A 14,433-nucleotide genomic window follows, 5' to 3' on the forward strand; every position below is an offset into this window, starting at 1 on the left:
CAACAAGTGTTCCTAGAGACACGCATTCAGCCGATAGTTGGCCCTTGTAAAAGTGCCAACGAGCAGAAAACCGCCGCTTACTGGTCAATCGCCTCTTTTTTGTGGCAGCTAAATTTATTGTGTAATATGTTGAATGAATGTTAAAGGGGTACTCGGGCAAAAAAAAAATTCTTTCAAATCAACTGGTTTCAGAAAGTTATATAGATTTGTAATTTACTTTTATTTAAAAAATCTCCAGTCTTCCAGTACTTATCAGGTGCTGTATGTCCTGCAGGAAGTGGTGTATTCTTTCCAGTCTGACAATGTGCTATCTGCTGCCACCTCTGTCCATGTCAGGAACTGTGCAGAGCAGAGGGAGATTTTCTTTGGGGATTTGCTACTGCTCTGGACAGTTCCTGACATGGACAGAGGTGGCAGCAGAGAGCACTGTGTCAGACTGAATATAAAACACCATTTCCTGCAGGATATACAGCAGCTGATAAGTATGGGAAAAATGGAGATTTTTAAATAGAAGTAAATTAAAATCCCATATAACATCCTGAAAAAAGTTGATTTGAAAGAAAAAGATTTTCACTGGACAACCCCTTTAATGGGATCATTTGTGCAGCCCAGCTGTGCGATTAGTCATGCCTTGTGCAGGCTCTGCAAATGAGTGCCGATCTTGCTGATTGGTGTTCGTTTGAAGATTGTTTCATGTCAAAGGATCATTACAGCAGGGTCTGCTTATCCTGGAGTAGATAATGAAGTCAGTGCAAGGCCTTGCTGACAATCAGCCTTTATTATGTATACACATATTGTATGTACTGTATATGTCTGTAAGATTCGGTGGCCTAGATTTACTAAAACTGTCTAATTCTTAGACCTGATTTGAAGCATTTAGGGCTGTTTGATAAATATGGCATATATAAAGACTGCCTAGTAGGCTTAGGGGACAAACACACTTGCCGGATCCGCAGCGAGTCCTCTCGCTGCGGATCCCGGCCCTATTCTTTCAATGTTAGACATAATCGCAGCAGGGATGTACAACCCTGCTGCGAGTTTGTCCCCAGCCCGCCCCGTTAACCCCCCGGCCGCCGGAGCATATACTTTAGCTGATCTCGGCTCCGGCTTGCTTCGGCGGTTCCCGGAGTCTTCAGCAAGCCGGAGCCGGGATCAGGTAAAGTATATGCTCGCTCCAGCCGCCCGCCCGCAGCCCCGGCCGGCTCCCCCGCAGCCCCGATCGCCCGCCCCCCCCCCCCCCGCAAACACGGCCGTCTGATCACCCCCCGCAGCCCCGATCGCCCCCCGCAGCCACGGCCGTCTGATCACCCCCCCGATGCCCCGATCGCCCCCCGCAGCCACGGCCGTCTGATCACCCCCCCGATGCCCCGATCGCCCCCCGCAGCCCCCGGCCGTCTGAACCAAGTGAAGGAGACAGATAATGTAATGACACGTATGGAGTAAATTGTTAGTCTCCAGGAGGCGGGATGATTCAACAAATATTTTCTCGAACCAGATAACCCCTTAGTCAATCAGCAATATTGCTAAATAAAAATCTGAATAAGATTGCAAGTAGCGTCATCTATTTATTACTGAACATTTAATAAACGTCCATAATATTTTTAATGGTCGGTGTAAATTGCTCAGTTGATTTATCCAGTTATCATTACAAATTCTGGAAATTGGATCTGGGCAATAGTGACTGTGTGAAGGGGCCTGTAGAACTTTTAACAAACGTAAAACAAATCAGCCACCAGCAGCCAAGTCTGAATAAATCCCGCTAAATGGGAATGTGTAGGAACCGTGAAACAGATTGATGAAGCCATTCTAGGGGATGTGTAATTATGCCTCTTAATAGCTTCATGTACATTTCCAAGCACAGGCGTGACAGCAGAATGCATTACTCTATATCAGGTGTTCAGTATACTGAGTCAAAGTAAGCTTGGCATGTTATGTTAGAATAGCACCAGGCACGGCAAAATCACAACTATATCACTACTACAATGTATCTATAGCCGTATATATACATATAATATTTATGATTCTAGTGGTTCTCTCTATTCCTCAGGAGCAAGACAATCTGCCAATAAACTTGTCTCTATGACAGTCCTTGTCCCTTGACCACTAAGGGTACTATTACACGAAACGATTTTTCGACGATTAACGATAAACCAACGCAAACGACCACGATGGCAAACGACCTGAAATCGTTCACCCAATTACACGGAACAATGATCGTTACTTATTATAGTTATTGCGGTCATCCTGTCGTCGCCACTGCGAACGACCAAATGACGTCTTATTACATGCGTACGATTTGCAAATGATCAACAACAAAAATAGGTTCAAATTCTATTAAACGACCAATGATTTCTCGTTGGTCGTTTAATCGTTGTCTGCTATTACACTAAACGATTGTCGTACAAATCCGAACGATTTAACGATTTTTTGAATGATAATCGTTTAGTGTAATACCACCCTAACCCTCACTCCCAGATTTCTGATCCCTATCTAATCCACTTTAGTGTACTACCTGTAATAGGCACTGTACACATTATGAAAGGGGTAGTTCATAAATTTTTATTTATTTATTTTTTCAAATCAACTGGTAGAAGAAAGTTATATAGATTTGTAATTTACTTCTATTAAAAAAATCTCAAGTCTTCCAGTACTTATCAGCTGCTGTAGGTCATGCAGGAAGTAGTATATACTTTCCAGTCTGGAGAGCAGGAGAGGTTTTCTATGGGGATTTGCTAATGCTCTAGACAGTTCCTGACATGGACAGAGGTGGCAGCAGAGAGCACTGTGTCAGACTGGAGAGAATACATCACTTCCTGCAGGACATACAGCAGCTCATAAGTACTGGAAGATTTCAGATTTTTTTTTATCATAGAAGTAAATTATAAATCTCTGGCACTTTGTGGCACCAGTTGATTTAAAAGAAAAAAAAATTGTGAACTACCCCTTGAAGGAGAAAGAGAAAATCTTAATCCCTTTGGTGCCACAGCAATTATAGTCATATTCTTTTAATGTACATTCTCACTTCCATTCACTGGCGAAACGCCCCCCTCTGCTGCCACCAACCTCGGTAACTGCAGGGCCATCTAAGCCAGATACAGCAATTGTTATCTGTAAAATATTCTTATTATTGAAGAAATATTAAGTTGATGTTTCTATTTATGTTGCTTTATACTTTCAATATAACCCAATGAACTAATATCAAGCCGGCAGATTCATCTGACAATGGAAAATAAGCCATGTAGACCAATGTCACTTTATCTTACCATCCAAAGGCAAATCAGTTTATACGCATTCAACAAACTAAATTACAGCTCCTCAGAATGTCATGGAACACGAGACATAATGCAGATTTTATGCCCTTGCAGTTTTGTTCATTAACTTTATAGGCGCTGATGAAACACAGCCCTTATGGTGTTTTTTGTAGAAGAAACATTGATTAATGCCTTTGGAGCTGGTAACATTGGCATACAGGACAACCTTTTTTTTTTTACCGTAGCTGTACTACCATAGGCCCAAAACCAAACATATCAAAGCTAACATCTAATATATTATTACTAGAATTAAAGAAAATGGCTAGGAAATAAAAGAGGTAATACATTGCATATGTGGTATTCCACCACAGGTGTTTCTTGTCTTTACACCCCTCGCAAAAGTCTGTAATTCAAAGTAAAAGTGGTATTGAAGTAGTACCTAAGTTTTGCCACTAGATGTCGCTAATGTGTATATTGTGTACCTAAATATTGCACAGCTGTAGGTAATAAAGGGTTATTTTTTCTAGGACCTGTGCACTAATGGGAGCTCTTTCTTTTTTCTACCTATCTCTATTCTTCTCTTTCTCATGCACTCCCTTCTCACCCACTCACAGCACACATTACAGATGCTGTAGGAGAAAGTCACATGGGGAGAGGAAGTGTAGTCGCACCTTAGTAAATCTTACTCTGGCTTTGGTAGAGGAAGGATGCAAGCCAGAACGGTCCATGCAGTAGCCAAGTAGGGCCCTGGCTTATGCCAGGTCCCCTGTGGAGAGTTTTGGGTTAGTCTCTGTAGAGCACGGACGCACATGGGATACCTTAGCACTCTTTTCCAGAAAGCGGCACTTCTATACACTATGCAGTGCTGAACGCACACCTAGAGAGGAAAAGTCAGGGATCACCCCAGCCCATGCCGAGAACCAGTCTAAAAGTGCAGGACAGTATCCTGAAGAAAGAGGAACTGATCCGGATAGAGCAAAGTTGCTAGAAGCCTACGTATCTATCTTGCAGCGCGGGTGTCATCAGAGAACTCTGACCACTCTACTCATCCCAGATAACAAGGTCTGGGGCTTGTGTCACCCTCTAGGACGGGTCACCAGACACTAGTGGGCAAACAATGCCTCTCAAACAAATATTTAGATTATTAGAACAGCACAAATACTAAAAGTTTTTCAACATCAATGTAAGCTACTTGCCTGGGAACAAAAGGGGGCATTAGGCTAGGTTCACACTAAGTTTTTGCAATTTGTTTATAATATAATGGCATGTGTCAGGAAGAGTTTGACTTTACTCGATTTTCTAGCTAATTTGTGCACTTTCGGTATATTAACCCTATTTGTATTTACAAGTGCCGGTCATTGTATTGTACCGAATGACATAATATAAGTGTCTAGGTCCAAGTATAATGCTTCTGCACACATTTAGAATAATTTATTCAAGTCCATTGTCTCTGTGGGACTGTTTATGATAAAACCATCACACAACTCCACCTATCCACTCTTCTTCATTACGCTTTGGCTTATATACAGTGTAATAATTTGAGGTTACTATGTTACGGTATCTTGTGTACATTAGGAAACATAAAGTGTGTCAGCTGTCAGCAGGAAAGATTTACGAAAGGAACAAACAGTGAAATCTATTATACTGGCTGAGGAGAAAATAAGCAACATATATACCACTAGATGCTAATCCTATAATCTTGGCATGCAGCACAAACATGCTTTGCTAAACCCGGCTAAAGCTCTGGGGAAAGATGAATTGAAAGAAGTAGTCACTCGTAATCTTCAGGCTTTTAAATTAGATGGTGGCTGCTAAGCAGTTAACCTCCCCAGACCTTAATGGTTTTTGTATTGGTTCCACCACTAAGGGCTATCACATTAATGATTAGGTGGCAATCATTGTAGCTCCATCTATTACACTGGCAGTTCGTTAAGACTCTTTTTTTTCCCATAGCACTTCAGTAAATTAAAAGTCAGCATATTTTGGAGGGGTGCTCCACTTTGGACAGTCCCTATATCAGGGTCTCTCTGATATAAGCAGATAATATAATTTACTGCCCTTGAAAAGGTATTTGTGGTGCAAGAGTCAATTTCCCTGCAGCATCACTATAGAAAAGTTTAAATAGGTCCAGGTCTTATAAAGCGATCAACGATTTCTCGTTCGGTCGTTAATCGTTAACTGCATTTCAACCGAACGATTATCGTTTAGATTCGAACGATTTAACGATAATCTGAACGATAATCATCCGGTGGAATAGGGCCCTTAGAAAGAGAATGAGAATCTTAAACAGAGGGACGGCCCTTATTAACCTCTTCAAAGGGGAACAGGGATCAGCAGGTTTAGAGATGAGTGAATTGCTCATCTAAACGATGCGAGACACTTTGTTTGATCAATTATCCGCTCATCAAGCTGGCTGCTTTTCAGTGCTTTTCCGCTCCACCCTTGGTGCTTGAGAAAAGCTGGATACAATCCTGGGAAACTAGGAGAAGTTTCCCAGGATTGGATCCAGCTTTTCCTGGCATCCTAAGAGGAGTGGCAGGGAGTGGAGCAGCACTGAAAGGCAGTCAGCTTGATGAGCCGAGCGCTGATCAAACGAATCACTCATCTTTAAGCACATTAGACGAATCTAACTTGATAATACCTCCTACTGCACAGGAAATGCCAAGGAGGAAGGTATGTCTTTTACCTTCCTCATCAGCAATGTTCCGGTGCAGTTAGTACTTTGTCCCATGGTCTGGTGAGACCAGTGGGAGCACTGGGACACATAGTGCTGATCCCACCAGCACAATGGGGACAGGCAGTGCTCCTAATGGTCTCACTGGACCACGGAGCAAATGACTAATTGCACTGGAACGGCGCCGAGGATGAATGTAAGAGACATACCTTCCTCCTCAGCATTTCCTGCGCAATAGAGAGTTAGCAAAAGGTTAGATTTGTCTAACCTCCTGCTGATAGTGCCCCCTTTAAGGCCATGTTCCCACTTAGTATCACACCGGCCGTTCTATGTCGCCCACATCCAAATTCACCACTGCACACAATGGAGCGTGCGGCTGTGTGAGCTGACAGGTTCTCAGCGGCTGCTATTCAGTAAATGGCGGCCGCAGAAAACTGATATGTCAGTATTCCGTGTGGCCAGATGGAATGCCGGCTGAAGCGTATACTACGCGTATACGCCCCGGCCAGGATTCCATTCATTCCAATAGAACGTATATGTTGTATAAATCACGGGCGTTGTTGAAAATTGCAACAATGGCCGTGATTTATACAACATATACTCTGTGTGAACATGGCCTAAGGATACAATGTGACAATTCAAGAATTTATTCAATGTGTCTATCTTTAATAAAAAAAAAAAAAAAATTTATATATATATATATATATATATATATATATATATATTTATATATATAATGTATATATATATTTTTTCTGCAGCCTTTGGAAGACCAGCAAACAATATGCAGATAAATGTTTCTTACTTTCTTCAGACAGGTCATTCTCCTCTGCCTCTCTCTCCATGTCCTTACACCAATCTTCCATTCTCTTTGTTTCAGCATGAAGCAACTTCATAAACCACGTTCCATCTTGTCGGCTGGGCGATATTCTGCCCGAGTCCACGATGTCATGAGCAGGCTCTAGCCAGGGATCTGGTGGGGGTAGATTTGAAGTGTCCACAGGCGTCCTATAATCTTCCCTGTAACTAAACAAACCCTGAGTCCGGACTGTTCTTACTGCCCCGTACTGAGTTGGAGTACTAGGTTCAGAATGTCTTTGAAATGACGAACCAAACTGGAGGCCTTTATCTTCCATTGTGATATGACCTGGAAAACCTTCTAATTCTAAGTCCGCTTGAACGGCCGCTGTCACGCTGTTTGACCTCTTGAAACGTCCTTGGCTACAGATGAGGAAAGAGAGAATAGTAATAGTATAGTAAGTACAATAGGCTGCAGTTGTAAATAGAGTAGAGCAGAGTAGAAACTCTGACTTTCTAGTCAGTGCTTTCAAATGATTCTCCATATTCATGCCATCTGACCTAGACAACCAGACTTTAAAGTGTCACTGTCGTTTAAATTTTCTTTGCAAAAATCAATAGTACAGACGATTTTAAGAAACTTTTTAATTGGGTTTATTATCCAAATTATGCATTTTTATCATGAAAAAGCAGTTTGAAGCTCTCCCCCCTGTCTTCATTGTTCTCTATGGAGAGGGGAGGGGTGGAGGGAGATGAGGCACCAAAACAGGACAACAAAGAGTTAATTTACAGCTACATCACCGGGCTATCTCCTCTGAAGTCAGCACTGACCTCTCTGACCTTGGAATACCGGCTTTCACACAGGTCCCGCTGTGTAATCCTTTGTTCTCTACTCTCTGCTGGCGACTAATCTCCCTCCTCCCCTCTCCATAGGTTACACAGGGCTCGACTGATGTTAACAAGACACAATTTCTTGATAATCAGCAGAGAATGAGAAAGGAGGGGGGACCTGGGGAAAGTCTTTTTGAATGCAGATAATGGCATATTTGCCTAATAAACCCAATCACAAAGTTTCTTAAAATCACCTGGACTATTGATTTCTGCAAAAAAAACAAAAAACACGACAGTGACACTCTGAGCTAACAGTTTGTACTGAAACTAATAAGAAGCAGTCCCTACATAGCATCCTATCCGTGTGAAGGTCTAATAGCTGAGGAGAAAACCGTAAGAGGAGCTGCAGCCATGCATACTCACTCACAGACACACACACTCTCACACACAGCATATTTGATACAAGTCAGCAGGTGCCAATCATACAATCAATATCTTATAGTGTACTTTAAAGGGGTTATCCAATAAAAAATCTTTTTCTTTCAAATCAACTGTTTTCAGAAAGTTATAAATATGTGTAATTTACTTCTATTTAAAAAAATATCCTCCTGTACTTATAAGCTGCCGTATGTCCTGCAGGAAGTGGTGTTTTCTTTTCAGTCTGACACAGTGCTCTCTGCTGCCACCTCTGTCCATGTCAGGAACTGTCCAAAGCAGCAGCAAATCCCCATAGAAAACCTCTCCTGCTCTGGACAGTTCCTGGCATAGACAGAGGTGGCAGCAGAGAGCACTGTGTCAGACTGGAGAGTATACACCACTTCCTGCAGGAGATACAGCAGCTGATAAGTACGGGAAGATTTGAGATTTTAAATAGAAGTAAATTACAAATCAATATACTGTAACTTTCTGAAACTAGTTGATTTGAAATAAACGTTATGGACGTTATTTACCAATAAATGACGGCCATTCACTAAATCTCAGCTGTGTGTGAACATAGCCTTTCTGTGTTTTCAATCCACCCCTGGTTTTGGTTGCAAAAATACTGTGTGTGAACATAGTCTAAAGCTGTGGAACTGGGATAGAAGATCGGGATGCTCAGGCCAGTGGTGCCCCCTTCAGTAGTAACCTCAGATCTACCCAGTGCGACTCCAAACTTCCTTAGGCCGACCCTGGATATGGATATGTTTAAGCAGTCTCGTTTATAAGACAGATACCTAGCCATCTGAATGACCTTTTGCTCTCATACATTATCGGCACTTGATCATCACATAAACTGGTTTGAACAATACATGTTCCTAAGTTTACAGGTAGCTGTAATGGGAAAAAGAGCGAAAGTCTTGAAAACATGTATTTTGCATCTGATAGAGGCTTCCTGCTGGGTATTTTTTTAGTATCATAGGTTCTATGTTGTCACTGTCGTTTCAATTTTTTTTTTTTTTTTTTGCAGAAATCAATAGTCCAGGCGATTTTAAGAAACTTTGCAATTGGGTTTATTAGGCAAATATGCCATTATCTGCATTCAAATAGACTTTCCCCAGGTCCCCCCCCCCCCCCCCCCTCTCTCATTCACTGCTCATTATCAGGAAATCTCGACTCTTTTACATCAGTCGAGCCCTGTGTAACCTATGGAGAGGGAAGGGGGGAGGAGGAAGGAGGGAGATTAGCGGGCAGCAGAGAACAAGGGATTACACAGCGGGAGCTGTGTAAAAGCCATTATTCAGAGGTCAGAGAGGTCAGTGCAGACTTCAGAGGAGATAGTCTGGTGATGTAGCTGTAAATTAACTCTTTGTTGTCCTGTTTTGGTGCCTCATCACCCTTCACCCCTCCCCCCCTCCATAGAAAACCATAAAGACAGGGGAGAGAGCTTCAAACTGCTTTTTTATGATAAAAATGCACTTTTCGGCTAAACCCAATGACAACGTTTCTTAAAATTGCCTGTACTATTGATTTCTGGAAAAAAAAATTTAACGACAGAGACACTTTAAGCTTATATTTAACTGCAGGGGGATTCTGAATTTGCTAAAAACTGATGAAGACCTGAATACGACCCCCCCCCCCCCCCCCCCAGAGTGATCCTGTGCAGAATAGAGGGTCTTACCGTTTCTCATCTTCTACCTGCACCCCCACAGAATGATATTCTCTCCCTTTGCTTTCTGTGTCCGAGTCAGCAGCTTCCACCTACAGAAAGAAACATGGAAAGATTCTTAGGAAATAAATTACATTAAGGAGGTGATAATGAATGCATGGTCACCTTGAAGGTCACATCTATTATAGAGACATCTCTTTGGTAGTGTAATAAAATTATTACATATACATTATGCACTTGAATTCACCAAAAAATATGTAACATTAAAGATTAAAATGCAAGTTGGTAACATGTTCATACAAAAAAATCATAAACAAAAGTGGTTTTGAATAAATTATATTAAAGGGGTACTCCGGAGAAAAAAAAATTCTTTCAAATCAACTGATTTCAGAAAGTTTTATAGATTTGTTTTTGAAAATCTCCAGTCTTCCCATACTTATCAGCTGCTGTATGTACTGCAGATAGTATTGTTTTATTTTGCGATCTGACACAGTGCTCTCTGCTGCCACCTCTGTCCAGAGCAGGAGAGGTTTTCTATGTGATTTTCTACTTCTCTGGACAGTTCCTGTCCTGTTCCTGCATTGTTCCCCCTCAACTTGGCATTGTTAAAGGGGATACTTTCCCCATTTTTTTTTTCTTTCAAATCAACTGGTGCAAGAGATTTGTCATTTACTTCGAATAAAATATCTCGAGTCTTCCAGTACTTATCAGCTGCTGTACGTCCTGCAGGAAGTGGTGTATTCTTTCCAGTCTGACACAGTGCTCTCTGCTGCCACCTCTGTCCATGTCAGGAACTGTCCAGAGAAGCAGCAAATCCCCATAGAAAACCTCTCCTGCTCTGGACAGTTCCTGACATGGACAGAGGTGGCAGCAGAGAGCACTGTATCAGACTGAAAATAATACACCACTTCCTGCAGGACATGCAGCAGCTGATAAGTATGGGAAGACTTGAAATTTTTAAATAGAAGTAAATTACAAATCTATATAACTTACTGAAACCAGATAATTTGAAAGCAAAAGATTTCCGCCCTTTAATATAATCTTCTCTTGCTACGAGATTTTGGGAATGTGCCATAACAATTCTCTGTACCGTATGATTAAATGAGAGAATTGACATTATAAATTAAGTGAAGCGCTTAGTTATCTCAGCAGTCGGCCTATCAGTTATTATTATACTCTGTGCCGCTCCGGATGCCTGGAAAGCTGAATCCAGTCCTGGTAAACTCCATTCTGTTATACTGTGTACATTGCTGAGTAAAGTAACAGAAATCGCTCCGCACAATGTGCCAACCAGTTATTAATGAAGATTGGAAGGGAAATATTTGCAGTTTTAGGAATCCTCTGACCCAATAATATTATGTACGCTCGCTTCACTTATCTTTAAGGAGTTTAATTATTAAGATTAATTCCTCGAGCTGCGGCGACTTTTCTGAGGAGGGTTTTGATCTACCAGCACACCAAATTGCTGTGCTTTTTATTTTATTTTATTTTTATTTTTTTTTTTTTATGTTGCCTTCTATCTTTATTCATTGGGTGAGAAGGAAAGTATAATTCATTAGCAGCCTGTTTTTTTTACAATTTCGCCTCAGCATATTGATTTCTACAAAAACACCCAGCTTACTTATGTAAATGGTAATATACCTAAGGGCTGAGCTATTACCATAGATCGTATTATAATTCATCATTACCGCGCTTCTACTTAGATCCTAAAAAATAGAAGCAAATAAAATCACTCATCATCCAATGGGTCATAGAATACAAATATATTTATTCTTCCCCGCCTGAGGTGCAGTAAAGCGCATTACTTGCACAGCAGAATCTCAAGGGTTCTGTTTTGTTTTTTTACCTACCCTTACGGAATTCTCGCGGATAACATCCCGCAGATTCCGCCGCTCGCCCCTGCTTGACTCTCCGCCCCACCATAGATTCCATTCTATGCTTGAGCAGATTCCGCTGTCCGCCTGAAGAACAGTGGTGCTGCCTCCGAGAGAAAGTGGACGTGTTTTTGTAGCGCTGGATAACCCCTTTAAGAAATTGAGGTCTATAACGATGCATTATATTACTGCCAGGTGGTCCATAGCAGGGACCTGTCTTGGCCGCTGACTGGCTGAGTGGAGCTAACACATCACCACCCGGGGCCCTACTCAGACCAGAACGCGGCCAGGGATCCGGAGGGGCTGACAGCGGACTCGGGGAGGAAGGTGCATGTAGTTAGCTTCAGCCACCTCCTCCCTGACTCTGAAAAAAAATGTTGGGCGCCAGACTACCACTTTAACCTGTTCACACAAACAGTCTAACACATTATTAAATGGCCACATTTCAAGGCCCACCATAATTGCATGTGTATTGTAAGGTATTACTCACCCTAATCTACATTATTCTGCAGGAAAAAAAGCGTGTAATGTAGATGTCGGTATAAAATTCTAAGCCCCCCTGCACATGGCCTCATTACACTCTTAGAAACCTCCAAATTGTACTGTATAGAGCTGTAACGGAGGAACCATGAAGGAAAGTAGAAGACTGTCAGCATATAAAGACCATCTGGTCCATCTAGTCTTCCCTTATACCAACCATATTAGGCTTTAATGCACTGCTGTGTGACCTTGACTTAAAGGGGTTATTCAGTGCTACAAAAACATGGCCACTTTTCCCCCTCTCTTGTCTCCAGGTCAGATGTGGTTTGCAATTAAGCTCCAATTACTTCAATGGAAATGAGTTTCAAACCCCACCAAATCTGGAGACAAGAGTGGTGCAAAAGTGGACATGTTTTTGTAGCGCTGCGTAACCCCTTTAAAGGGAATGTGTTACCTAAATTTTCTTCTGATTAGAGCCGGGTACTTAAAACTTCTTCTTTTATTCTAATCATTTACTATTTTCTAACTGTAACCTTTTTTTATTTCATGTTTTGTACATTGTTATGTGGGCCTCTATCCTGAGCTGTTTTTTTTTTTTTTTTTTAACAGCATTTAGTGATGTGCTTTACAGCAAGACTCATGGACATAGACGACAATAGACAGACTCTGTCCCCTTAAGATGAATGTAAAACATTACTGAGCGTGCTCTGTGACCTTTGAAATGGTCATTCCACAGGGAGCTGATATTGTTTCCTCAATCTACTGGTGTCACATGAAGCTGTAATGCTGTATAGATCACTTTACAGCAGCCTCCTCTTATCACTATATACACAACAGGAAGTCTCAGCTTAGTTTTATCCCCAGTGGTGAAAATGAAAACAAGAAGATATCAGGATTATTTTATAATATCGATAGAAAAATGGAAGATTAGTAAAAAATGTCACCAAAAGTTCTTTAAAAATATATTTAACAGAAAAACATTTAAACAATAAGTAATTCCCTGGAGGTTTAGGCTAGGTTCACACAACGTCAAAAAACAACCGTTTTTATATATATATAAAAAACGGCAGTTTTTGCTGACTTAACTGACTGCAATGGCAATTCATTAAAGTCAATGGGAGGACGGACGTCCAATGCACACAATGCATTGAAAAACTGACTTTTTTTTAAATATAAAAACAGCCTTTTTTTGGCGTTGTGTGAACCTAGCCATACAGATTTTTTTTTCTGACATTCCATGTCAGTAGGAAGCCGCAGCAGACCAGATGTATAGCCCAGCAGCCACCTCATGTTGTGTGCGTGAAACCCAAATTTAAAAACAAAAACTAATTCTAACAAAATTACTGACAAAAACATAATTTTTTTAGCAGTTTAGTCAGTTGTTTCTAACTTACTTTGAACAACATATGGATAATCATATTTGCTGGCGCCAATGTTCTGCGACAGATAATAAACACTGTCTACAAAACATTGTTAAATGGCTGCGATTCTATATGCATTTACCGCAGTGGCCTCTGACTGGCAAACAGGAAAGTAAGTAATTCCTTTTTAAGTGCTAGTTAACACGATTGGCCCCTTTAAACGATCCAATTTAATGCGTGAGTGGTAATTGTTCAGTTTTGTTCTCTCCTAACATTTCGTAGAGCTTAAATGGAATGGTGTGTCTACAAGTCTTACCCGTAATAAACTTGTATTAACTCATTGCTGTTTGTTATGTTATCCGCAGAGATTCACAGTGTAGTAAAGGGGCACTCCGGCGAAAATCTTTTTCTTTCAAGTCAACTGGTTTCAGAAAGTTATATAGATTTGGAATTGACTTACTATTTAAAAATCTAAAGTCTTCCCATACTTATCAGCTGCTGTATGTCCTGCAGGAAATGTTGTTTTCTTTTTAGTCTAACACAGTGCTCCCTGCTACTACCTCTGTCCGAGACAGGAACTGTCCAGAGCAGGAGAGGTTTTTTTATGTGGATTTGCTGCTGCTCTGGACAGTTCCTGTCTCAGACAGAGATGTCAGCAGAGAGCACTGTGTCAGACTAAAAAGGAAACACCATTTCCTGCAGGACATACAGCAGCTAATTAGTATGGGATGACTTTAGATTTTTCAAATCGAAGTAAATTACAAATCTATATAACTTTCTGAAACCAGTTGATTTGAAAGAATTTTTTTTTGGCAGAGTACCCCTTTAGGCCATGTTTACACAACGTACATTTTCTATTACTCACGGCCATTGTTGCAAATTGCAATACTGGCTGTGATTAATAGAAAATGTACATTGCACTGAAGTCAGAGGAATCCCAGCCGGAGTGTATACACATAGGGGGACACTTATCAAAGGTCCGCCTGAGGCGTACGCTAGGGAGAAGGTGCAGATTCGGCCCTTCTCCCTGGCGTACACCTGCAGTATGCCCACTCGCCCGATTAGCTTAGGGGTGTGT

The 14,433-nt window shown here is 41.3% G+C and overlaps 1 protein-coding gene and 1 long non-coding RNA gene across 3 annotated transcripts in view; one reads left to right on the forward strand and one right to left on the reverse strand.

The window, feature by feature from the left end:
- LOC138795454 (uncharacterized) overlaps positions 1–14,433 on the forward strand; it is a 102,238-nt gene that overhangs the window by 33,916 nt on the left and 53,889 nt on the right. The window contains exon 4 of one of the 2 annotated variants that reach the window (XR_011363612.1): positions 12,604–13,725. The exons of the other annotated variant lie outside the window; for it this stretch is intronic. This is a non-coding gene — a long non-coding RNA (uncharacterized lncRNA). Of the gene's footprint in view, positions 1–12,603; positions 13,726–14,433 lie in introns of those variants that run through there. 2 annotated transcript variants of the gene reach the window in all.
- Positions 1–14,433, reverse strand: part of DLGAP2 (DLG associated protein 2) — a 180,352-nt gene that overhangs the window by 18,691 nt on the left and 147,228 nt on the right. The window contains exons 9-10 of the mRNA XM_069974533.1: positions 9,653–9,732; positions 6,731–7,146 (exon numbers count right to left, since the gene is read on the reverse strand). Of these exons, the coding sequence (XP_069830634.1) occupies positions 6,731–7,146; positions 9,653–9,732 (496 nt within the window). The remainder of the gene's footprint in view (positions 1–6,730; positions 7,147–9,652; positions 9,733–14,433) is intronic.

Source organism: Dendropsophus ebraccatus, chromosome 6, assembly GCF_027789765.1.
Source record: "Dendropsophus ebraccatus isolate aDenEbr1 chromosome 6, aDenEbr1.pat, whole genome shotgun sequence".
In the NCBI taxonomy this organism is placed as follows: Eukaryota; Metazoa; Chordata; class Amphibia; order Anura; family Hylidae; genus Dendropsophus; species Dendropsophus ebraccatus.